Source organism: Leptonychotes weddellii, chromosome 16, assembly GCF_054177405.1.
Source record: "Leptonychotes weddellii isolate Sample4059 chromosome 16, ASM5417740v2, whole genome shotgun sequence".
Taxonomy (NCBI): domain Eukaryota; kingdom Metazoa; phylum Chordata; class Mammalia; order Carnivora; family Phocidae; genus Leptonychotes; species Leptonychotes weddellii.
Window position 1 is genome coordinate 41358727 of NC_138384.1, and position 24842 is coordinate 41383568.

Sequence of the window (24842 nt, forward strand, 5' to 3'; positions counted from 1 at the left end):
CAAAGGAAATGTTTCCCCAGGTTCCTGAATGTAGCCAGTCAGCCCCCTGACTGTGGTAACGTCAGTGGTTGCTAGGCAGAGTTCCACTGACTAAAAGCTCTTTGCTCCATGCTGGGTACCGCAGGTGGGCTCCTAAGCTTAGATATCACACACAAACAAATGAGAAGGCGGAATAACCCAAACAGCCCGGTTGCGGGTTTTAGTGTCCTCTCTAGACCAGTGGGAGTGAGTTGAACTATTGGGAATGAGCCAACCGGACCATGAAGAAGACATAAATCACAGAATAGAGGTTTTCGTGGAAGATCATCTGCAAAGGGAGGTGGGAGGTTAGCCTGCGCGTATCCCCCCCCACCCCCGAGTTTTCGTCTTTTTTGCCTTTGAGGTCAGAAAGAGCGCTCGCCAGCTCAATATCCGCTCTTCTTCAGGGTCTTTCTGTCAATCCTGTCCATGCCCCCTTTGCAGCCATGTCCCCGCCCCCAGGTCCGCTCCTACCCAATCCAGAGTCTCGACTCTTCACCCGTACTCCTGACCAAATCCGTTTCTCAGCTCGGCTAAACATCTCTGTACGGTCCATTCCCACTTGCTCCGCCAATCGCTCGCCTTGGTCCCTCCCCCTCTGACCCGTCCCCTCTCACGCCGCCAATCCGCGCCTTCTGTTCCGCCTCCTGGCCGTCGAGCTCGCCAATCCCTGTCTTGGGGAAGCGTGGCCTGGTATCCCGCAGCCCTAGCGGGTCGCGCCGTAGGGGGGTGGAGGCGGAAGTGGCGGCGCCGGCCCCGGGAGTAGGAAGGAGCCGGGGCTGCAGCCGGAGTGGAGTGGCTGCCAGCCGAGGAGCAGGCGCGGCCGCGGCGCCATATTGCGGCCCCAAGCGGCCGCGACCGAGTCATGGCCGAGACCTACGGTGAGGGTGGTGGGCCGAAGTCGGGGTCTGGGGTCTGGGCCCAGGGAGGATGCGGCCTTTGGGGAGTGGGGCGGGGCCTTATGTGCCAGGGGGCGGGGTCTGGCATGGGGCAGGGCCTAGTGGATGCTGGGAGGGGTTTAGTGGGTCCGAGGCTGAGCTCCATCGATTTGGGCGGAGCCTGAGGGTCTGGTGTGTGGGTTAAATAGATCTGGGGCGGGATTTGAGGCAGCCAGCCTTGATGGACCTGCGCAGGCCTGGAGGGAAAGGGTGAGTCTTAATGTGTCGGGGCGGAGCCTGAGTGGATGGGGTGGGGCTGACTCTGTGAATGGCAGGGCTTGAGGATGGTGGGCTGGGAGAACCCTGAGGGGATGCTGTGGGACCCCGGGACTGCTCTGGCTTGAGAGGTCTGCAGTGGGGTTGGGGTTGAGTTGTCTTTGAATTAGGTGGTGGGAGGGACTAGTGGCAAGGGGTGGGGCTTAAACTTAAAAACAGGGGCAGTACCTTGGGTAGAGGGAGGGACGGAGGGACCGAGAATTGGAAAATCTGGATGGGTGGATGAAGAGGAGGTGGGAGGGCAGGGTGCGGTAGAAGCAGCAGTAGTTTAAGAGTAAGAAGGAGCTACATTCCTTCAACAAGTAGAGAAAAGCCGAGGGAACAAGTGTAGAGACCCTGAGGTGGGAACCAGCTTGCAATTTTCAGGAAGTAGACTGAAGGCCAGGGTGGTGGGAGGTGAAGTCATGAGGGGCAAGGGCAAGGCTGTAGTCCTCGATAAGATGGCTCTCAAGAGGCTTTAACAAGGTAATAGCTAAGCTTTTGAACTCTGGAGCGAGCTGACCTGGGTTCGAATCCCAGCCCTGCCCAGCTATGGGATCTTGGGCAAGCCAGTTAACCTTTCTGGCCTCAGTTTCCTCATCTGGAAGATGGGGATACTTGTTAGTATACCTCCCTCGTAGAGTTTTTCTGAGGACTAAGTGAGCTTGCTGTAGTAAAGAACTTTAGAACTGTGCCTGTTATGTGGTAAGCACTGTATAAGAATTGTCTGTTATTGTTGTTACTCTTGCTCTGTTTCTGCCTGTGTCTGTTTGTCCCCTTGTAACTGTGATGGTCTCTTGGTTTCCATGTTTTGCCCTGTATCATTCTCTCCATATGGGTTTCCCTGATCTTGGCTCCATCTGCTCAGACTTCCTCTTCAAATTCCTGGTGATTGGCAGTGCAGGAACTGGCAAATCATGTCTCCTTCATCAGTTCATTGAGAATAAGTGTGAGTTTCTGGGAGTGGTCCTGGGAGCACTGAACTGTGGGCGTGGGCATGGCGGGGGCAGGGGCAGGGCTGGCTGCCTGGCCCTCGCCTTTGCTAGATCCTCCTTGATCCTCAGTCACCCCAGCAACGAGAATGGTTCTGTACAGGCTGAGGAGGCCTGGGAGGACAGGGAATCTTCTGAGCCCCTGCACTGCCTCTTCTCTCCCTCCCACTCCCAGTCAAACAGGACTCCAACCACACAATCGGCGTGGAGTTTGGATCTCGGGTGGTCAACGTGGGTGGGAAGACTGTGAAGCTCCAGATTTGGGACACAGCTGGCCAGGAGCGGTTTCGGTAGGTGGGCCGGGCTCCCAAGGGAGAGGGGCAGCGGAGAGGGGAGAGAAAAAGAGAGGAAGACGGAGTCACAGAGCCGTGTGCAGTCACTTGGAGATCTGACAGGGGCACAGGGACAGTGAGAGGGCAGGCAAGGCCGAGGGAGAGAGACAGAGACTGAGTGCAGGTGCCTATAGCCAGAGAGAGCAGGGGTCCTGGAGAGAGAGCAGGGGTAGCCAGGGAAAATGAGGTCGAGAAAGAAGCATAACGAAGGGAGAGACCCATGGACCCTAGAGAGACTGCAGTAGACCGACCCATATGGGTGGAGGGATGGAGACTTGTGCCTGGGGAGAAGCGTTTGGGATGGGGGCTGGCGACAGAGGTGGAAAGAGAGAGATTGAAAGAGAGGCAAACGAGAAAAGAGATACACTCAGAAAGGGACAGAGAAGGACAGAGACTGAGAAGAAGAGCAAGGGAAGGTTGATAAAGAGACGCAAAGAGAAACAGGTCAGAGCTAGAGACCGGGAGGGTGGGACAGGCGGAGCCAGAGAGATGGAGAAATGGGTGTGTGTGGCGGAGGGGAGAGAACCATGTGGGGCTCAGCACACAGTATGTCTTCAGGAAATGGCTGCAGACAAGGTGGTAGATGCGTGGAAACCCTGAGTCTGAGAAACAGAGACAGCGAGAAGAGGGACATGAGGAGATCGAGTCCATGGAGAGGTGTGGGCCCGGGCCAGCACATAGTAGCTGCTAAGTTAATATCGGTGTGTTGCTCTGCTGTGTGAGCGAGACAGACAGGGCGAAGGTACGCGGCATGTGCTGGGTTTGCAGTACGTGTTCAGTGAATGCTTGTGGAATGATTGCCTGAGTTCGAGGAGGAACAGACAGGTGACACAGAGATGCAGGCTGTCGGCCACCCTGGGAACGGGGCCTCCCCGAGACATGGCAGGAGAGGGTCAAGCAGATGTCATCAGAGCACTTGACCAGGACTGGGCAAAGGGGAGATGGCAGGAAATGAGGAAGGAGCGAATGCGTGAGGAATCAAGAGTGAGGATGAGAGAACCAGAGCCAGAGCGACAGACAGACAGACCTAGGGAATGAGAGAGACACACACGTAAGAGAGACAGACAGAAAGACGCAGACCAATGAAGAGATACAGAAAGACAAGGACACACAGAGAGTCCAAGACAGGGAGAGACTCTGACAGAGGCAGACAGACAGCTAAGGGAGACAGAGATTGAGGGAGACAGAGAGACCAGCAGAGAAGGAAATTGTGAGACCAGACCGCCGGCAGCTTTTGGGGGGATGGGCCAGCAGTAAAGGGGGGGCCTCCGAACCACCAGTCTCTCTCCGCAGAGGGGGGCAATCTCAGGGCAGTCGGGGGTGACTGGGTCCCCCTGGCCCCACAGGTCGGTGACACGGAGTTACTACCGAGGGGCGGCTGGAGCCCTGCTGGTGTATGACATCACCAGGTGGGTGCACCGAGAGGGTGGGGCAGGGCCTGGGCGGGGCCCCTATCCTGGGCCTGCCTCCCTCCCTCCTCTCTCCCTTCTCCATAGCCGGGAGACGTACAACTCACTGGCTGCCTGGCTGACGGACGCCCGCACACTGGCTAGCCCCAACATCGTGGTCATCCTCTGTGGCAACAAGAAAGACCTGGACCCTGAGCGTGAGGTCACCTTCCTGGAGGCCTCCCGCTTTGCCCAGGAGAATGGTGAGGACCCTGTGGTGGGCCAGTGGGGGAGGGGCCTCAGCAGAGGGGCGGGGGCTGTTCACTGTGGTCCGTGGGCCTCAGGGCTGTCTGTGGCTGTGCCTAGCAGGGGAATGTGGAGATTGAGGGTCTGGGTTCAAATTCGAGTGTTGCCACCTGTGAGCTGTGTGACCATTCTGGTCCCGTTTCCTTGTCAGGGAAGTGGGAATCACAATGTTTCTGCCTCGCGTAGCGTGGGCTGGTTAAGGGGGTCGGGCACTGGAGAGCCCTCTGGACTGCCTGGATGCTTGATTAATGTTGGCTGCTAAGAAGCTTTCCACCAGTGCAGGCTGTTGGCGTAATGTGGAGGTTGCAAACTCCGATGGCCCGAGAGGACAGGCCTATTTTGGGAATAAGGGAGATAGGACGGGGTAGACCCCAAGTTAGCAGGCACTAGCCTTAGGGGCGTGGACAGGACCGACAGCCACATCAAAAGGTGTGTGAGTATAAACTCATTTGGAAACTTCGTGTTGGCCAAACACCTACTAGCTCAGGGTTTGTCCGTGTCCCACCAGTTGGTAACCTCCAGATTTGGAGGATGTTTTGCCAATCCGAAAGATGTGGGCTTGAGTCCTGCCTCTTACTTTCTGTGAGGCCTTGTCATGTGGCTGAAGAGTGGACTGTGGTGGGCCTGGGCCTGTCCTTGATGGTGCTGGGGACATAGCCTTAAAGACACCCTGGGCCCAGCTCTCGCGGGCTCACAGTCCAGTGGGTGGGGAAGGGAGACACGACCCTTTCCAGATAGTGACAGCCCCGAGAGGTCAGGGCTGGGATAGGGGAGGCACAGGGGGCTGTGGAAGCCCAGGGGGCGGGGAGGGCACCTGATCCATGCGGGGAGGTCAGGGAGAACTTTCTGGAGGAGAAGGTGTGTAGGCGGGAACCGCCTGGGGAGGGGGACCCTCCGTGGCAGGGCAGCAGCCTGGGCGAGGGCCTGGAGTGAGGGCAGAGGTGGAAGGCTTGAGGAGCAGAATGAGAGGTGGCAGGTCAGAGTCAAGGGGCGGGTGGGGACTGACCGAGGCCTTGCCCCCAGAGCTGATGTTCCTGGAGACTAGCGCCCTCACGGGTGAGAACGTGGAAGAGGCTTTCCTGAAGTGTGCCCGCACCATCCTGAACAAGATCGACTCAGGTGAGGCCCCTGACTGCCCAGAGTGGGAGCGGGAGCGGAAGGCAGGGCCCAGAGGTCCCCAAGGGACCAGTCCTGACCTCTCCCCTGCCGCCCCCTGCCCCCAGGCGAGCTCGACCCTGAGAGGATGGGCTCAGGCATTCAGTACGGGGACGCCTCCCTCCGCCAGCTGCGGCAGCCTCGGAGCGCCCAGGCCGTGGCCCCTCAGCCCTGTGGCTGCTGAGACGTGTGTGCAGAGCCAGGTGGGAGCTTGGGGCCCGGGGACGGCAGGGGTGGGGTCCTGGCAAGGGGGACTACGGAGCAGAGACAGAGACATAGAAAAGGAGAGGCGATGAGAGAAAAGAGTGAGAAAGATGCAAAGAGAGTCAAGTGAAAGGAGCCATCGTCCTGGCCTCGGGGATGTCCTTTCCATCTTGCCACCAGCTCACGGCCCTGGATCTCTGACCCAGCTGTTCATAATTCAGCAAATATTTATCGAGTGTCCGCTGTGTGCCAGGTCCTGTTCAAGCAGTGGGCCAAACAGACAGTCCCTGCCCTCGTGGAGCCAACATGCTCTTGGGAGGAGACAGGCAATAAACAAGACACATGAGAAAATGACGTGGTAGTTAAGAAGATAAGAGCCATGGAGAAAAATAAAGGGAAAGCGGGGGGTAGGGAGGTGAGGAGTGGAGATTTTCGATGATGAGGGAAACCCTCACTGAAAAGGTGACAGTTGAGCAAAGACCTTAAGGAAGGGAATGGGGGGGGGGGTCATATGGGTCCCTGGGGGATGAGTGTTCTAGGCAGAGAGAACAGCCAGTGCAAAGGCCCTGAGGTAGGGGCATGCCTGGCCTGGATGAGGAAGTCCATGGAGGCCAATGTGGCTGGAGTGGAGTATGTGTGTGCATTGGGAGGCGGGGGAGGTGAGAAGGAGTTGAGGTCAGGGGTGGGGGGAAGCAGATCGGATAGGGCCTTGTTGTCCATAGGAGGTTCTGGGTTATACCGTGGGTTGGATGGGAGCCATGGGAGGGCTCTGAGCAGAGAAGGGACAGGACCTGATTCAGGTGTTCCCAGGATCCCTCTGGCTGCATATAGAGGAGAGGAGGGGGTGGGCAGGAGTGGTTGCTGAGAGACCAGTGAGAGACTACTGCAGAGTCAGGCTGAGAGACAGTGGTGGACAGGATGGAAGGGTGGTGGCGGGCAGAAGAGGGACTGAGATGTGGCTAGGTTTGTATCCTCCCTGGTCTCTGTCTCCAGTCTTGTCCCCTCTTGATGTAGCCACTGGGTCTTTCTAAAGCACAAATCTGATCCTGTCCTTCCCCCGTTTAAAACCACCCGTGGCTCCCAGGGTCCATGGGACAGAGCCGAAGCTCCTAGCCTGGTGTTTGCCCTTGCTAGCCTCACCTGCCTCAACTCACACCTCTCCCCACCACTCAGGCCGCTGCAGGCACCCTGGAGTTCTTCCCATTTCTCTGGGTCTTTGTTCATGCTGTTCCCTCTGCCAGGAACACTGTTCCTTCCCTCTCTTCCCTCCTCCCTCTCCTCCAGGAGGCCTTGCTTCCCCTATGCTTGGTCCACACTCCTTGCTGGGCTTGCAAGGTCCTACAGGATGAGGTCCCATCCCCACCTCTTTGAGAGCGTGTATGTCTTGCCAATTCTCCCCTGTGCTTCACGCCCCTGCCCCCCTCCCCTGCTTCTAGCCATTGGCGGCTCCAGGGTGGCTGTGGGGAAAAGTGCTCAGACCTTGGATATACTTTGAAGGCAGAGCCAACATGATTTCCTGATGAATGGATATGGCATTTGAGAGAGAGGAGTCAAGGGTGAGTGTTTTGGGCAGCCCTGTTTCCTTCATGCCTCTGCATCTGCCGTGCCTCAGTGGACGTGCCTGTCCTCCAACCTCCTTTCTTCTGCCAACTGCCCCTCATTATCTGATCTTTGCCAAAATGATTCTTCCTGCAGGATACCTTTATTAGCTTCCCACATGGGGTCCCTAACTCTAGCCGGGTGGTTTCACAGCTGCCCCCTACTTTTTAAAGCATTCAGCTCTGAACCCTTGATCAGTGCTGCGTTTGTCTTCCCCATCTGAGAAGGGAAGGAGGTGACAGGTCAGAGATTCCAGAGCTGGGCTGCCTGGGTTTCAACTCTGATTCTGTCATTTCCTATCTGCGTGACTCTGGGCAAATTATTTAACCACTCTGGGTTCTTGGTTTCCTCACCTGTAAAATAATAGTACCTACCTCCTCTGGGTGTTGAGAAGATTAATTACATCAATACATGTAAAGTCCTTAGCACAGGGCCTGACACTTAGTAAAGACTTGATAAATGAGGGCTGTTTGTTATTTTTCTTTTGACTATCCATTTTAAAGAGTCTGGGCTGTGTAGAAATGGATGGGTATGTATTCGTCACCTGAGGGCTTTAGTATAGCATCCATTTCAGAGTTTGCCCTCAGTGAATCAAATGGAGTAAGACAGCGCTTTTTCAAACGTTGTTGACTGCACTCTGCAGGAGAAAATACATTTTATATGTCTCAATCTGATACAGTTACACACACATAAAGCTGAAACATATTTTCCTAGCACTAATATTATGTTTTTGTTGTTGTTTTTTTTATTGAGGTGAAATTCACATGGCGTACATTAGCCATGAAAATGTTCCAAAACATTTTCGTTGCCCTAAGGAAACCCCATACTCATTAAGCAGTCACTCCCCATTCCCCCCCCCCACCCCGCCAGCCTCTGACACCCACCAGTCTGCTTGCTGTCCCTATGGACCAATACTCTTTTTAATTTAATTTAGTTTTATTTTATTTTATTTATTTATTTGACAGAGAGAGACACAGTGAGAGAGGGAACACAAGCAGGGGGAGTGGGAGAGGGAGAAGCACGCCTCCTGCCGAGCAGGGACTCCGATGCGGGGCTCGATCCCAGGACCCTGGGATCATGACCTGAGCTGAAGGCAGACGCTTAACAACTGAGCCACCCAAGTGCCCCTGGACCAATACTCTTATTACATATGATGCCCCTCTGATATTTTCTATTTTATTCTATTTCATTGAAAAATTGCCCAAGGCCCACCACACTGATTTCCCAACCCACTAATGCAGTGCTGCACATTGAAATCACCTGGAGAGCTTTAAAAGAGTCTGATGCCTGGGCCTCACCCCAGAGATTCTGAAGTGATTTCCGGATTTCTAGAAGCTCCCAGGTAATGCTATATGTAGCTGAAGCAACAACCACTAACTGAAGGTGTTGCCTCAGTTTGGAAAACACTGGAATGAGCCAGGGCAATCCAGGAGCATAGAGGGACACAGAGATACCAAGGTGGGGACGTGAAATTTAGATATCCCTCTGCAGACTTAAGGGATCAGCTCTCAGACAAACAGGGAGATGCAAGGCCCTCAGAGACAGCCCCAAATTACCTGCAGACGAGAAACAGAAAATCAGACAATGTAGAAACTCTGGAAGAAAGAGAAAGGTATGGACAGACAGACACAGATAGGAGGGCAGGAAGATACCCAGAAAAGGGACAGAGACACCAGCCAGGCAGACCCAGGGTCCCTTTAGTTCACCACACACTTTTCTTTCAGCTCACCCGTTCTCCAGGACCAGCCCTGCCCTTCTGGCTGGGGCCCAGACCCAGGCCCTGGGAGGCCGAGCCCCTCACCTGTCCTGGCCCCAGAGAAGCTGCCCCGCCACCTGTCCCCCTTCCCTGGCCTGGTGGGGCCTGGCTGAGGGGCAAGACTGAGCCACGGGGGAAGGGGGAATCCGTACCTGCTGCTGCTTCCTCTGTCTTGGCTAACCCCTGTCCCCCCGGAACCCCTAACCATACTCAAAGAGTTCCCAAAGCCTGAGACCAGGGCATTTGGCCCCAGCTCCCCGCCATTGCGAGTACGTGTTATTTATTGCCTGGAGGCCTGTCCAGTCCCCACTCCACCCCCATAAAGCATTGTTTACACCTGTGTCTTGGCCTCTGTTATTTTGGGGGCATTGGGAGGGAGGGGAGACAGAAGAGGTCCCTGATGGAAGAAGAACCACGTGTCATGGTGTGTGGGGGTCATGTTTCTGGATTGGCTGTGGTGTGGGGGGACACCATGACTCAGGTGGTGTTGTGGAGGGAGTCTGTAACCCCACCGTGTTGTGACAAGGCATGCTGGGGGCCCACCTGTGTAGCACTGATGTCCTGTGCTTGTGATGGTGTGTGTGACAGCATCTGTAGGAATATGTCTTGGTTGTGTGTGTGACACTGTTGCTCGTGACTACTTTGTGTCCTTGGTGATTGTACCCATGAGGCTGGTGTTGTTTGGGACCAAGTCCAGGGAATGAAAATTCAGGCCTATAGGTGATCTCCATGCATCCTTGATGCTTGAAGGTCCCAGGCAGTGTCTGATTGTTGCGTGTGTGACTGTGCGTTTATGCCCCTGAGGTCTGTGTGTGTCTTGTGTGAATTTGGCACCCCTGATACAGCTGCGTGTGACCATGAACCCTGAGTATGCCCCTGAGGACCTTGTGGGCCTTTGTGCAACCCTGACTTGTGCATACTTGAGACCGGTGTGTATCTCTTTTGTGTCGTGGTGAACTGACGAAACTCGCAAGTGCTCTGCCAGGGACAGGTGCAGCCCCCTCAGGACACTCCCACTTCTCTGCCATCCCCAAGTCAGCAGTAGCCCACCCACAGGGTAGGCTTGAGCCCCCCACCCCCCCCCCGCCGCCCTGGCGGTGGTGGAGGGGGCGGGGCATTTAAATGACCTCATCTGCATAGTCCTTCCAGGCTGGGTCGCCCAAACTGTTCTTAGACCCGAGGCTGTTAGACGAATGTCTTCTCTGCGTACTCTGCGTAGCTTTCCTAGGTTGCTTTATTCGGGTTCCCACAATTGTCCCGGAAGGGCAGGTTGGAGCGGGTCATACTGTGGCATCCCTTCCAGTCTAGTCTTCCTCTCTCAGGGATGTTCCGCACTTTTTTCCCTCCGTTACAGAAAGTACTTAGGTAAATTACTTAACTAATGTGCGCATTTACATACATTTCTCAACTAACTGCGCAGACATTGCTCTATCGCAGCCCTATTTTGGGGCTGCGAGAAGGAGGGGCTGTCCATGTAAATAACATCATTTGCATGCCACTGTCCCGCCCCGCTGAGCGTCATTCTCCGGCGGTCGGGACTCTGAGGGGTGGGCCGGCCTATGCAAATAGACGTATTTGTATGCCTCTCCCACGCTGCTTGGCCTAACCGCGGAACTCCCCCCGCCCTTCCCTGATCCTGCCCTTTCTAACAGCCTTTCTCCCATAAGGGGCGGAGTGCAGTATGCAAATGAGCCTCCTGTTGGCGACCGACCCATTTCCCCTATCTTGCGGGGGGGGGGGTGTTCTGAACTTCCTTGCTCCGCCCCGCGCGGCTCGCGCCTGCGCACGCACCGTCTCCTCCGGGGGCGCGGTCACGTGCCCACCGGGCGAGGCGGGGGCGGAGCGTCGCGGGAGGTGGGGGCGGGGTATGGCGCGCTGTGCGGCGCTGGGCGGCTGGCACAAACGACGGCGCCGGGGCCGGAGGAAAAAGCTCGGTGAGGAAAGCTCGGGGAGGGAAGAGAACGGGGCGAAGAAGGCGCTCGAGCTCGGGCGCCGGCGCAAGCCGGGCGGGGTGTGGGGGCGCGCGCCGGCCCGGCGTGGCGGAGCGCGGCGACCCCGGGGAGGGAAGGGTGGGGGTAGGGCGTGGGGGAGGGAACGCGCCGGGCACGTTGAGTGCCGGCCGTTGGGGGGTTGGGGTGGGGGAGCGCGCGCCGGCGGGTGGGGAGAGGGAGGGGGTTCGTGGTCCGAGCGGTCCCTAGGCCCGGCTTCCGTCGCCTACAGCGCCCCGAGCGGGGAGGCCCGCACCGAAGGGGCTTGGGAGGAGCCGCCTTCTCCCGTCCTGTCCCCGAGTGCGTGCACCCTCCCCCGCCCTTTCCCCCGTTGCCGTGGACCCTCCTCCCGCGGCTGCCTTCCGTCTGTCTGTCTGTCTTAGGCCCTCCCTTCCGTCTGGGTGTGTGTCAGCCGCCGGCGGGCTTCCTCCCGTTGGGCTTAGGTTGACCCCTCCGCCCCGTTCTGTCCGGCTGTCTCAGGCCCGCCCTCCCAGCTTCTACCCGGTCGGCTTTTCCGTCTCTGGGCCCCCATTCTCTTTGTCTCTGGGCTCCCCGGTTTGCTCTGTGGAGCACCCCGTTCCAGCCGTGTGTCTCTGGAATCCCCAGGCAGATCTCCCGCTCCCCACTGCTCTAGCATTCCTTTTCTACTTGAGGTCCTCTCCGTCCTTTCTGTTTGCTGTGTCTGAGGATGCTCTCCCACAGCCCCCACCGCAGTCCTGTGTCTTTGGGTCATCTCCCCAGCCTCGCTCCTCCGGCTGCCTCCCTCACTGCCTCCTCTCCCCAAATTCCCATGGTCCTCTCCCCAGTGTGACCTCAGATTTTGGGGGACCGTGTAGCCAAATCTGACTTCCTCACTGCCCCTGCCACCCCTCACCTCTACCCCACTCCGAGTGCCTCTAGCTCTTCTCACATTCCTTTTTTTCTCTCTCCCCCTTCAGCCACCCTGACGGGTCCTTTCCCAAGCCCCTAGGGGCGGCAGAGGACTTGGGGACCAGCGAGCACCCCCAGGGTGTGAGAAGAGCCTCTGCTGCCTGCCCTGCCTCACCCTGCCCTACGCCAGGCTCAGCCGCCCCGGCCCCCGGCTGCATCAAGTGGAGGAGGCGGAGGCGGAGGAGGGTGGCACCATGGGCCCGGGCCGTGCCCTCCATGCCCGGGGGATGAAGACGCTGCTGCCATGGACAGCCCGTGCCAGCCGCAGCCCCTGAGTCAGGCTCTTCCTCAGTTGCCGGGTTCTGTGTCAGAGCCCTTGGAGCCTGGTCGGGCCAGGATGGGGGTGGAGAGTTACCTGCCCTGTCCCCTGCTACCCTCCTACCACCGCCCAGGAGCGCCTGGTGAGGCCTCGGCGGGGAGTGGGACCCCCAGGGCCACAGCCACCTCCACGATAGCCAGCCCCCTTCGGGAGGGCTTCGGCGGGCAGGATGGTGGTGAGCTGCGCCCACTGCAGAGTGAGGGCGCTGCAGCACTGGTCACCAAGGGGTGCCAGCGACTGGCGGCCCAGGGCGCCCGGCCTGAGGCCCCCAAACGGAAGTGGGCAGAGGATGGTGGGGACGCCCCAGCACCCAGCAAGCGGTCCTGGGCCAGGCAGGAGAACCAGGAGGCAGAGGCTGAAGGGGAGGGCAGCATGGGCTGCAGCAGTGGCAATGGCGAGGCCAGCGCGGGGCCGAGGGAGGAGGTGCTGCCCGCCGCGCCTGAGCGCCTGGCCCTGGACTATATCGTGCCCTGCATGCGGTACTACGGCATCTGTGTCAAGGACAGCTTCCTGGGGGCGGCGCTGGGTGGCTGCGTGCTGGCCGAGGTGGAGGCCCTGAAGCGGAGCGGGCGCCTGCGTGACGGGCAGCTGGTGAGCCAGCGGGCTATCCCGCCACGCAGCATTCGTGGGGACCAGATTGCCTGGGTGGAAGGCCATGAGCCGGGCTGCCGAAGCATCGGGGTCCTCATGGCCCACGTGGACGCTGTGATCCGCCACTGCGCTGGGCGCCTGGGTGGCTACGTCATCAACGGGCGCACCAAGGTAAGGCTGTGAGGGCCTTGTGTGGAGGGGGCCCCCCGCACCTGCTTGGTGGGCACCTGGTGCTCTGAGTTTCGGCGCCCTTGGAGATAGGCTTGTGGGGTCACTAAAGGACTTGGGCAGCTCCAGTGGAGTGAGTGTTGGTGCTGGAGTTTGATTGGGGCTCTCCCTCCCTGTGGGGACTTTGGGGGTCTGTGCACTTTCTCTTTCCCCATTCGCCTCTCTTTTCATCCATCCTTGTCTCGTCTGTCGTTTCAGTCGCCTGCCTCTGGCCTGTCCTCTGGTCTGTCCCTTCTGTCTCCCAGGCAGGAGAACCAGAAGGCAGAGTGGGGAGGGTGGCAGTGGTGAGGCCCGTGCCAGGCTGAGCGAGGAGGTGCTGCCCGCTGTGCTTGGCGCTGGACTGCGTTGTACCCCCTGTGCCACACTGTGGCATCTGGGGCTGGGACAGCTTCCTGGGTGCCTGGGTGCTGGCCTTGCGGGAGGGGGATCCTATCCTTCATCTTCACTATGCTTCCCCATGCTAATGCCTGTCCTGTATCCTTTCTGTCCATTACTGTATTCTTGTCAGTTCTGATCTGTTCCCTTGATTCTCTGTTCTGTGTCTTGTCTTGGTACCGTTTTCTTGTTCTACAGTAGTTTATGTATATATATATTAATTTTTTTTTTTTTTTCAAAAAAACCTGGGCTTTTTTGAGAACGCTGAAGCCACAGACCCTCTTTTAAGAAAAATGCTCATTTGTCTAGTTCATGGGCAGTCATCAGCGCCTCCTGAGCCTCCAGCTGCCCATTTGAGAACCTAGGGTCAGGAGCTCTGCACAAGACAGTGGTCTTTTGGGCCTTTCTGGCTTTCTGACACAATAATTTTCTTCATAGGGGGGTGAGAGAGCTCTGGCTTTGAGTCCAAGGCTAGTGTCATTTGGCCAAGGCCCCGTAGGGAGTGCCTACTGCACGCCAGTGACGCCTGGCTGATGGCAGGGCTGTTTGCTTCCCTGCGGGCATGAGGCCGTGCTCCTAATGTCTCCTCCCTCCTCCCTCTGATCCCATCTTGGGTTCTGCCTCTGTGCAGCTTCTGTCTCCAGCTGGAGCTGGCTCAGGGACCCAGGCTCCCTCGGGCCGAGGCCAGCATCCTCTCCACCCAGCTCGGACTTGTCCTACTTCCCCCTCCCTCCCGTTACTTGATAGCTGGAGAGCCAGAGGAGGCCCTTCCCTGGGCTCTGCTCCTGTGCAGGCAGGAGAGATGAGAGGGAGTCTCCTGGCCACAAGGTGCTCAGCATCTTCACCCCAGGTCACCCATCCTCGCAGGAGGGAGTTTGAGGGGAGACTGTGAGAACTGAATGGCCCAGAGCAGCACACTTTCTTTAGCCTCAGTTTGCTTATCCACAGGATAGGAAAATCAGTTAAGTCCCCAGCTAGTCTTTGGCAGTTTTAGGAGGGGAGGGCAAAGTAGAGTGAGCAGATCTTTCTTTCCCCTTTGGTGCCTTGGATGTGGTTGGGGCTAGGGCCCCGGCTAAGATTGGGGGTTGCGGGGGCGTTGGGACTATTTTAGCCCCGGGTGAGTTCTCTTGTCCTGGGAGGATAAGAACAAACCTGGCTAGACTGAGCAGGGCGGGGAGGAACCGACCCAGTCACTGGAGTTCCTGTCACACTCCCCCCACCCCACCCCCCCGCTCCGGTGAGATGCCCACTCCAGGCTTCCCCACCTACAACGTGCAACCTCTGGACTCCCTCCCCAGGCTCTGAAATAAGAGTGTGGGGTTCCAAGGTGGGGGGGCACAGATCACCAGTGTGGCTAGGGCCCGCAACAACCTGCCTGTTGGTCGTTCCTGAATGGAGCTCCTATGTTCTATTCTCCCAGCTGTCTCTAATCCCTCTGCTCAGCTGACCTGCAGGTGGGAGAGAGTTGACTCCCACTGGCATCAAGGACAACCATAGGGGACCACAGGGAGGGCCTGGCTGGCTTGGTTGCCCCTTTAAGAGCAGCGTGGAGGTGGGGCCTGCTGTCATTGGCTCAGTCCCCAGTTTCTGACGTACTGTGTGTGTGTGTGTGTGTGTGTGGTGTATGTGTGTGTGTGTGTGTGGTGTGGTGTGGGTGTTGGGGCTTTTGGCACATTGTCACAATAGCCTTTAATTCTTTAGTCTCCTGGCTCTGATACTAGCTGCCCCTTCCCTGAGATGGGAGGGTGAGGAGCAGGCTTTCATGTCCTTCTGCTTGTTGTCCCTTTCCCTTGTGGGGGCAGGAAGTAGGTGCTTCTCTGGGGCCAGAGGATGCCCCCCCTCCACCAAGGTGTGTATGTGGGGGGATTGGTGGAAGTTTAAAGGGCCTCTTTCTGTGCCTAGGCTTCATGCACAACTCCCCTTCCACTCCAGAATACAGGTGCTGCCCCTGCCTGCATGGTGGGAGACCCTGTGTGAGGGTGTGCAGGGCAGGATGCAGTGGAGTCCCTGAGATCCAGAGGAGTGCTTTCTGTAAGCAGCTACTGCCTGGGCTCTAGGGACACACGCCTGGCCCCAGGGGCTTCCCCGGGACTGCCCGTTGGGCCAGTACTAGGTAAACAAGTACCTGGACTGATCTCACATCTAGAGGGGTGGATGGAAAATCAGCCTTCAGCCGGAGTATTCAGGTGCCCTTTGATCTGAGATGTGAATAACAAGGAGCACCAGGGGAAGTGTGTTCCAGGCAGGGGCAGAGACTCTGTGGATGAGCTTGGCCTGGTCAGAGAGCAGTTAGGCCTGAGGGGCTGGAGCAGAGTGAAGGCAGTAGTTGATATTGGTGGCCTTGGAGGCTGAGGCTGTGAAAATAGGAAATTGATGTTTTGCATTTTCTCGGCATGTGATGGGGGTCTTGAGGGATTTGAGTGATGAGCTGGAGGAAAGGGTTTCTGGCTGCTGTGTGGAGATGGATTGTGGGAAAGAGGCTGCAGCCCTGGACCCCTCTCCCCACCCCATCCTTGTGCAGAACCAGCAAAATCTTTGCTTGGATTCTATCTGGGGAGGGCTTGCCGGTCCTTCATCAGTGATTCACTGATTGCAGGCCACCTGGGCTTAGCCACGTTCTTTTCTCCCAGTGAAGTGGTTGCTCAGAGCACTGACCCATTTGCAGGGAGTGAACAGCGCAGAGATTCTCCTGAACCCCGGGGATGTGGGGGCCAAGGTCTTGCCCCGGTGCCGCCAGAGAGAAGCATGGCTCTCCACTGCTGGGTGGCCTCAACCGGCTGCAGCCCTCCTGGCCTCCATCCCAGGGCGCATGCTGTGGTCTTCGGGTACGCGCACGTTTAATGCAGGGCTGTGGACTGCTCGTGCCGGGTGAGCCCTGGGAGTAACGTGTTGGAAGAAGGCTGAGGATTGAGTTGACCTGGGCTGCCTGGGAGTGCTAGGCCAGCCTCCTGTCCATCTTTTTGATCAGGAATGTTTATCCTGGGGCTGTGGCCCACAGGCGTAGCTGAGCGCAAGTGGGGAGCAGCCAGCGGCGGTCTCTGGTCCGGAATGAGCATGGCTCAGGGTGTCAAGACAGATGGTCCAAGGAGCTGGAGGGTCTGCACACCAGTACTCCCGTTTGCCTTATGCAGCCCTCCCAAGTGGCTTTGGGCAAAGGGTAGGACAGGGACTTTTTTTTTTTTTTTAAATGTCATTTCAGCCTGTGCTTTGGCTTTCCATCACGTGGCAGGCACTCTGCTTGGTGCCTTCCCGAACATTTGTCTGACTCGATTCCCACAACGGCCCATGAAGTAGTTTATCAGCTCCATTTCACGGTTGAGGAACCTGAGACAGGAAACGAAGTCTCCCGCCTGATATTACAGCTGGTGTGGCAGCACTGGGCCTTGAACCTGGGAGTTCGGTCCGAAGGAACGCTGGGGCCCTTTCCCTCGCTCCACATCCGCTTTTCTGTCAGCTCCCTGATGGGAAACAGGCCGGAGCAGCTGGGGCCGAGGCCTCGGGATGGCAGCCACCTGGGAGAGGTCAGAACCCTGTGGCTAGACCTGTACACACACAAGCCAGGGTCTGTGGGGGTCAGGAATGTCCAGGTCTGTAAACAAAGGAGGTGTTTATTAGTCTGTTTAACGGATGAGGCTGTGATGGGACTGTCAGGGGCTACCCAGCAGTTTATCCTTGGAGTGGGGGTTAGAGCTCAGGTTCTGGTCACACTCGGGGTTTTGGTACTCGTTTATATGTGTAGGAAATACATTTATTTAGTGCAGATTCTTTGTAGTCAAGGGGAGCAGTTCTCAACATTGCTGTACATTAGAATTATTTGGGGAACCTTTCAATATTCCAGGCTCCACCTTAGACCAAGTATTTCCGAACCTCTGAGATGGGCCTGGGCATCAGCATCCCAGGTGATTCCATGCTGAAGCCAAGGTCAGGAACCCCTGGTGCAGGGCTGTGAGGCCACATCCCTCCATACCAGAAAACATGTAAATTGGTTTTATTCTGAAAGGTCTGGTGGGGGGTAGGGTCACGTTATCTTTAAAAAACAAGATCCTCAGTTACTCATCGAGCCCCGTCTGGGTGCCTGGCTTTGGGCACGTGTGTGTGGGGAGTGGGCTCTGGAGGCCCAAGAGCTGTGGCTTGGCTGACCAAGAAGTAAGTCTGGGGGCTGGAGCCCTTGGGAAGAGTCTGGGGAGAGACGGGCCGGGAAGGGTGAGAAAGAGGAGGTAACGGCTGCTTCCCCGAGTATCTCTGCCTCGCCCCGTAAGCCCACTCCCATCTGTTTCTGCCAGGCCATGGTGGCGTGTTACCCAGGCAACGGGCTGGGGTACGTGAGGCATGTCGACAATCCCCATGGCGATGGGCGCTGCATCACCTGCATCTATTACCTGAATCAGAACTGGGATGTCAAGGTAGGGGTTGGGGGGTCAGGGTGGGGGCGGGAGTGAGGGTGAGGCGGCTGCATCAACTCCATTTTGCGCTCCCAGCTCAGCTTCTGGCGTTCTCCACGGCGGGGCAGTGCAGTGTCGGCCTGCTGGCTGGCTCTTCCTGGGAAATGGCACCTCCTTGTCTCCAGCTGACCGGGTGGTGGCAGCACCACCCTTTCCCATTTCCTGTCTTTAGTAGCTTCCTGCCTGGCTCCGTGGTGACGCGGACTCTGGGCTGTCATTCACTCTGAGAGCCTGAGTGGTGGGAGGGGGTGATGTGTGCGGCTGCCACATCCAGAGCCCAGGGCGGTGCAAGGCAGAGGCTCCAGGCTGGACCCGCCAGCCTCCTGCCTCATCCTCTGGCCTGCCCCTAGGTGCATGGCGGCCTGCTGCAGATCTTCCCTGAGGGCCGGCCTGTGGTTGCCAACATTGAGCCCCTCTTTGATCGGTTGCTCATTTTCTGGTCTGATCGGCGGAACCCCCACGAGGTGAAACCAGCCTATGCCACCAGGTATGATCGATACTTGTGGGGGTGTGCTCAGGCGTCCCGCTCTGTGCCGACGAAGTCCTGTCAGACCCCAGGAGTGGCTAGGAAGTGAAGCACTGACGGGCCCAGGTGGAACAGAACCAGGCCCGGAAGGGTGGACTGCAGTGTCATTGTGGATGTGGTGGCTGGGATTGAAGGAGAGTCATGCTCACTGCCCTTCGGGGCTGCTCTGGTCCCCAGGTACGCCATCACCGTCTGGTATTTTGATGCTAAGGAGCGGGCAGCAGCCAAAGACAAGTATCAACTAGGTACCTGCTTCCCCAGTGGCATCCCGTCCCTCAAGCCCCTCCTGTTCCATGTACCTCACAAGGCCTCAAGTCCCCTTAGCCACCTCGTCAGTCTCTTCCTAAAGTTTGCAGCTCTTTTTTTCTCCTCTCTGCCCATTTTCCCTAGGCAGCCCTCTCTCCTGGGCACCCCCAGCATGCGGGCCTCTCCTCCATCTTCCCACATTCTTCTTGGCCTCTGCGTCCCTTCCCTGGTGACCCCCTGTCTCCTCTCGCCTCCCCCCTAGCGTCCGGACAGAAAGGTGTCCAAGTACCTGTGTCACAGCCGACTACGCCCACCTAGTGGCCAGCCCCAGAGCTGCATGGACAGACAGCCTGCCCTGACTTGGGGAGAGCCTTTGGCCCTGTGCTGCTGGCCCAGCCCCCCCGCCAGTCTCGGTGCCTGCTCCTTCGCTGCCACCACCGCTGCTTCCGGCTTTGCCTCCGGCCTGCCTGGTGTGGAGAGCTCCGTCTGACGCTGAGGACCAGGGAGGAGAGACCTCTGCTGGCCTGTGATGGGGGCTGGGGCTGTGACCTGGGCAGGGGCCGGTGTCGGGAGCCACCATCACTGGCACTGGGGCCCGGTGGCTTGCCCTGTCCGGTTGTGCTCCTCTCAGACGGGGAGAGCTGGAAGGAGCCATTGCCACCTCCCACCAGGCTGCGGGATCGGGGGTTGGGGATGTCATGGCCTCTTGCTGGCAGAGGTTCGTGGGGGGGACAGTATCCCCAAGCCCCCCACTCCTCCAGCCTGGAATGTGAAGTGACCCCCCAACCCCTATGGCCACGGCACCTTCTGGACTAGGCTGCCCCTGCGTGGGCAGGAGAAAAGGTGCTGGGAGGAGCATGGGTGTGAAGAGTCCTGTCAGCCAAGAAAGAAATAAAAGTTTACCTCAGAGCTGCAAACGTCTGATTCTCTCGCTCCCTCTTATTGGTAAGGAGACCTGTCCATCTGCAGTTTGGGGCCTTTATTGACCAAAGGGGGAAAGGAGGTCCGGGAGCCGGTGAGCAGAGGGCAGCTGAGCCCGACCACAGTGGGCCACCAGGCGGAGCTGGAAGGCTGGGGGGATGTTGCCCAGGCCAGTGCATTGCGGGGTGAGGTCGATGTTGGTGGGGCTCCCCACAGGGAGCAGGCAGAACCGCTGCAGGCTGGCGGTGAAGAAGAGGAAGATCTCAGATCGCGCCAGGCCTGCGTCCAGGCACATCCGTTTTCCTGAGGAGACAGGGATGCAGGGTGGGAACCATGCACCCCCGGGGCCTGCCCAGCCTCGTCTCCTCCCTTCCTGGCCCAGACCTGGGGCAAAGGGCATGAAGGCATCGTTGCTCTGGAACTTGCCCTTGTCGTCCAGGAACTTGGTGGGGTTGAAGCAGTCTGGGTCTTTGAACCGGGTGGGGTCCCGGTGTGAAGACACGAGCAGAGGAATCACAAAGGTGCCCTGGGGGGTGGGGTGCACAGGGGTTATCCTGTGCACTTGCTTAGTCATCCAAGACCCCATTTAAAAGCCAGTGGGAAGGTGGGCCTTCTTTCCTGATCCCAGGGCACATGCTCAGGGCTGATGGTTTCAGTTATAGGTGCTCCCAGGCCCGCACAGAATCCCCACGCTTGGTGGGCACCTTGGGCGGAAAGTAGCCACGCAGGTGGGCGTCATGGGTGAGGGCACGTGGCAGCCCCAATGGCAGCACGCTGATGCAGCGCTGGATCTCGTGCAGCACGGCGTTCGTGTAGGGCAGGCGCTCCCGGTCCTCCAGCCTTGGGGTGCGCATCCGCCCTACCACAGCATCCAGCTCGGCCCGCACTTTGGCTGGTGTGGGCAGAGGATGTGAGCTGCGCACGCCCTGGCTGCCAGCCATCCCCAAACCCTAGCCCCCACACCCCAGGCTTTCCAGCTCCCGGACCTGCCACCTCTGGGTACTTAAGCAGAATGAGGAGCCCATAGCGCAGAGTGGTGCTCGTGGTCTCGGTGCCGCCGAAGAAAAGGTTATGCGTCGTCATCACCAATGTCTCCTCCTGGAAATGGCTCTCTGGGTCTTCCTGTTCCTGTGGACAGAGATGGGTGCTGCGGCGTGCCTGGCACCTCCTGGTGGGCGGCAAGGGGAGAGTTCTATGGTCGCAGGGGCCTGCACCTTATCCATCTGATCCAGGAAGCAATCGATGAGATCACGGGGTTCCCCAGGCTGCCGCGTCTGCTAGTGCCGCTGGATTTGCTCAGAGATAAAGACCCGAAGCTCCGTGAAGTTTTGAAAGATTCGGTGGTGCGGGCCCGGGAGCCAGTCAAGGAAGGAGGGGAAAATGTTGTACATCTAGGGGGACAAGACCGCAGCAAGACCTCGAACAAGTCCACTAGTTCCCCTGTGGGGAGATTGCACCAGGACTTTGATGTTCTAAGTTCTAGAACTCTCCCCTTCCAAGATTCTAAGACTTGACCTAATGATCCAAGGTCGGTAGGTCTATGTACTCCGGGTTTGGCGTAGGTTAGACACAGGAGGGAGGGTCTGAGGCTGGCCCTCTCACCTCGCCCCATCTGGAACTCATAATGCGGAAGTTGTCATGGAAGAGGTCCAGGAGCCTCAGGAACTCCGGGTCCTCATAGCCATAGCGGTTCCCGAAGACCACTGAACAGAAAACGTTAGACACAGCATCATCTAGTAGCCGCCGGGGGTCGAATGGCGTTCCTGGGAGTCGAACAGGACAGGGTCTTTTCGCTGTGGCTCCGCTTACCGACTTCGTTCCACGACAAATGTCTTCCCGCGTCCCCCGCCTTGCTTTTTAAATATTTTATTTTTAAGTAATCGCTACACCAAACCTGTGGCTGGAACCTACAACCCTGACGGAGAATCGCTTGCTCTACCGACTGAGCTAGCCAGACCTACCCCACCCTACCCCTTCTTGATCATTGGCCACATCCCCACCAGGCCGCACCAATGGTGCCTTGAAATTCGCCGAGCAGACAAGCCGCTTCCTCCAGGATGCGCTCCTCTATGGTCCGCGTTCCCGGTCCGAACTCCTTTAGTGCTCCCAGCGCAAAATTGCGCAGCGTCCCCCAGCGCCGCCCGTTCGAAAACACGATGCCTGGGGGTGGGGCACAGAAGGGGCGGGCCGGGGATTGGCCACGCCCCATCGTGGACGCGTCCAGTTTTGGAGCCGGCTTCCTCGCAACCCTTCAATTCTGCTGCTTTCAGAACTCTTGGTTGCCACCCCAGCCTTCTCGGCCTTGTCCGCACCTTGGCCCCACCACTGCTGCTCTCGATCCCTCACCAGTGCTTGCTATCTTTGGCTTTGACTCTTGGGCTCGTCTCTTCTAGTGGCTGCAGCAGAAACCAGCGCCCACCTCCCCCCCCACCCATTCGGCTCCTACACTTTAGCTCCGCCCCACCTTCTCGCTGTTTGCCTTCATTGGCCTTCTCATTCGGCCCCGCCCCATCCCCCCGGCCCCGCCCTTTATCGCTCAAACTGGGTGGTCCAGGCCCTCACTTCCACAGCCTGGGACTCACCGTTTCCGCGGGTGAAGCGTTCGAAAACAGCCATGGTCCCGCGGCCGGAGAAGGCATCCGCTTGCAGCACTAATGCGTCCCGCAGCGCTGAGTAGCCGCACAGCACCACTGCAGGGCGCGGGCCCAGCCGCACTGTGAACACTGGGCCCCAGCGGCCAGAGAGCTACGCGGAGCGGGTGCTCAGCGCGTCCTGGTCCGGGCTCCTGACCCCTCCTCCACCCCAGAGCCCCCGCCCCCTGCTCCCTTTCCTTCCGACCCAGGAGTCCCCATCTCATCCCCTCATCACTGGCGGAGGAGGTCAGATCCCCACCTCCTTCCTCCATCCGCAGGAGTCCAGGCCCCCAGCTCCCTCTTCCCAGGGGATCTACAAGACCAGGGCCCGAGCCCTCTGCACCCTCAGAACTAGCCGTCTTGGCCCTCGGTACTCTCCTCCCCGCCTTGAACCAGGAGAACAGACCCCTCGGCACCCCTTCCCGCCGCCCCCCGACCTGCCTTCTCACTCTAGGCTCCTCCTCCCTCAGGACCCAGGAGTGGGGCGGGGGGGGGAGGGCGGGGAGGGAGAGGGGGATCCCAGGGCGACTCTGCCAGGAACCAGGAACTCAGGCCCACTGTCCCTCTCCTCTCTCAAGCAGATGTCCAGGCTCCCGGCTTCCACCCCTAGTCTCCTTCCTTCCTGGAACACAGGACTCCGGCCCCTCAACCCTCCTCAGGACTCATGGGGTAAGAGCCCTCAGCTGTCTTCATTCAGAGAACCAGGACCTCCAGCCCCCCAGCCCACGGTCGGGGCTACCTCCATGAGTGCACGGTCCAGGCGTCCGGACTCCAGCTGCAGCAGGTTCCCCAGCAGTGGGAATGCTGTAGGCCCCGGGGGTAGGGCCCCCTGAGTCTGGGCACCCTGAGCACTCCAACCCCACCTGGCTAGGGCCAGCAGCAGGAGGAGCAGCGGCACTGTGATGCCCATGAGCATCATGCCCTTTAACCTCCCTGCCTGCCCCCCTTCGCCTTTATTTGATTCCCTTTGGGTCTTGGGTGGAGCCCCCGCCGGATACCTGGATACCCAGCGTGGGAGTGGTGGGAGAGGTGGGCGTCTCCAGGCTGCTCATATTGCAGATTCCCCAACCCAAGGTCTCCACCGAGCCCCCCAGCTCTGCCACTGTTGTGCCCGGCGCAGCCTGCCCTATTGGGCAGCTTTGTTGTGCTAGCATTCCATATCAATACACCTGACCAACAGGTGCACCCTACTGAGCCTTTGGGTCCTTGGGGTCCATCTTCCTTGACCCGTAGGTGTGCATTTCTTTTTTTTTTTTTTAAAGGTTTTATTTATTTATTTGAGAGAGAGAATGAGATAGAGAGAGCATGAGAGGGGGGAGGGTCAGAGGGAGAAGCAGACTCCCTGCCGAGCAGGGAGCCCGATGCGGGACTCGATCCCGGGACTCCAGGATCATGACCCGAGCCGAAGGCAGTCGCTTAACCAACTGAGCCACCCAGGCGCCCTGTAGGTGTGCATTTCTGAACCCCCTGGCCACCTTTGGGCCCGTGACCCCCTGAATGCTGTACCCTATACTTCTGATTCCTAAATACATTTTTGACTTCCAAATACACTTCTAAAAACAGCCCTGGTGACATGCCCATTAGCCTGGCACTCCTGTGCCCTGTGCTTGTGATTCCTAGGGACAGGCGCCTGAGCCCCTGTCACTTCCATGCCCTTGCTCTTGGAACCGTGTATGCTCTATCCGTACACTGTTCAGGAAGGCGACCCACCCTCCTGCCGGCCCCTGCCTTCCGCCAGGTGCCTGGCACAGGGCCCAGACCTGGGGAGAGGGTGGGGACGGCACAGCCTCTGGGACTGGCCTTGTCTCTGGGAGTGTCTCTCAGGGTCTCTGTCTCTCTCTGTTTATCTTTGTTTCAGCTCTCAGCGTCTTCCTCTGTGTTTCTTTGTTCATCTCTCTCTCTCTCTTTCCGCCTCTGTTTTACCCTGCTTCTGTTCCTGTTGGTTTCCCTCTCAGTTCTCTTTCCCTTCATCTCCCCCTTCCCTGTCTCCCTGCCTCTGTCTCTGCCCTGGATCTCCCGACCTGTCAGGCTTTCTCCGTCCAGGAACCCTGGTGAGCCGCGCTCTCTGGGTCGCTTCAAGAGCAGGCGTTTGTCCTGTTCGCTTCTGTATCCCCGGCACTAAAACAGTGCTCAGCGCACAGAGGTTGCTCAGTAAATGTTTGTAGAGCCAATGCATGACTCTATCCCGATTTCTGTCTGTCTCTGTCTTTAACTCGGACTCTATTTTCCTCCGTCTCTGTCTTTTGCCAGATCCTTGTGACCGTCTCTCTCCTTGTCTGTCTCTGTGTCTCACCTTTTATGGCTCCTGTCTCTCTAGTTCCCTTTTCCTTCTCTGTCTCTCTTCATCTCTGTTCCTCTCAATTTCTAGCTCTGCTTTAGAATCTCCTTGTCTTCCTTCTCTCTGGGCATGTCTCTCCCTTCCTGTCAGTGCCTCCCTGTCTCTCTGTGTCTCTCCTAGTCTGTGGTTTTCAGGATCTCTCCTGTCTGTCTCTCTGCATCTCTCTGTCTCTCTGCATCTCTTTTTTAGTACGTCCATGTGTTTCTCTTTGCTGTCTCTTCATCTTTCTTCCTCAAGACCTCGGAGTCTCTCCCTCTCTCTCTCCCCCTCCGTGTCCCTGCCTGGGCCCTTGGGGCAGACTCTGTGGTTGGCCTGTGGTGAGAACAGCGTGGGGATTAAGGAGCCAACGCCTGGTATGGGGA

At 58.1% G+C, this 24842-nt stretch overlaps 4 protein-coding genes across 5 annotated transcripts; 2 read left to right on the plus strand and 2 right to left on the minus strand.

Moving 5' to 3' along the window:
* Positions 1-735: 735 nt before the first annotated feature.
* On the plus strand, positions 736-9283 carry RAB4B (RAB4B, member RAS oncogene family). The gene is made up of 8 exons (XM_006750782.3): positions 736-899; positions 2080-2160; positions 2379-2493; positions 3882-3944; positions 4032-4186; positions 5253-5348; positions 5453-5587; positions 8912-9283. Exons 1-7 carry the CDS (start codon positions 884-886, stop codon positions 5566-5568), a joined length of 642 nt encoding a protein of 213 aa, XP_006750845.1. The 5' UTR covers positions 736-883; the 3' UTR covers positions 5569-5587; positions 8912-9283.
* Positions 9284-10779: 1496 nt separating this feature from the next.
* On the plus strand, positions 10780-19505 carry EGLN2 (egl-9 family hypoxia inducible factor 2). 2 transcript variants are annotated; one of them, XM_081806935.1, is made up of 6 exons: positions 10780-10877; positions 11870-12942; positions 17658-17777; positions 18167-18303; positions 18520-18587; positions 18851-19505. In XM_081806935.1, the coding sequence occupies exons 2-6, from the start codon at positions 12106-12108 to the stop codon at positions 18904-18906; spliced, it is 1218 nt and encodes a 405-aa protein (XP_081663061.1). In that variant the 5' UTR covers positions 10780-10877; positions 11870-12105; the 3' UTR covers positions 18907-19505. The 2 variants fall into 2 exon arrangements, with proteins under 2 accessions (XP_081663061.1, XP_081663063.1); XM_081806937.1 differs by lacking the exon at positions 18520-18587.
* Positions 19506-19567: 62 nt separating this feature from the next.
* On the minus strand, positions 19568-20095 carry LOC102725734 (putative inactive cytochrome P450 2G1). Its single transcript, XM_081806938.1, has 2 exons — positions 19894-20095; positions 19568-19812 (listed from the first exon to the last, which is right to left on the minus strand). Exons 1-2 carry the CDS (start codon positions 20093-20095, stop codon positions 19568-19570), a joined length of 447 nt encoding a protein of 148 aa, XP_081663064.1.
* A 70-nt stretch (positions 20096-20165) lies between these two features.
* LOC145717592 (cytochrome P450 2C15-like) lies at positions 20166-22140 on the minus strand. Its single transcript, XM_081806939.1, has 2 exons — positions 22092-22140; positions 20166-20401 (listed from the first exon to the last, which is right to left on the minus strand). Exons 1-2 carry the CDS (start codon positions 22123-22125, stop codon positions 20166-20168), a joined length of 270 nt encoding a protein of 89 aa, XP_081663065.1. The 5' UTR covers positions 22126-22140.
* Between the last annotated feature and the right edge of the window lie 2702 nt (positions 22141-24842).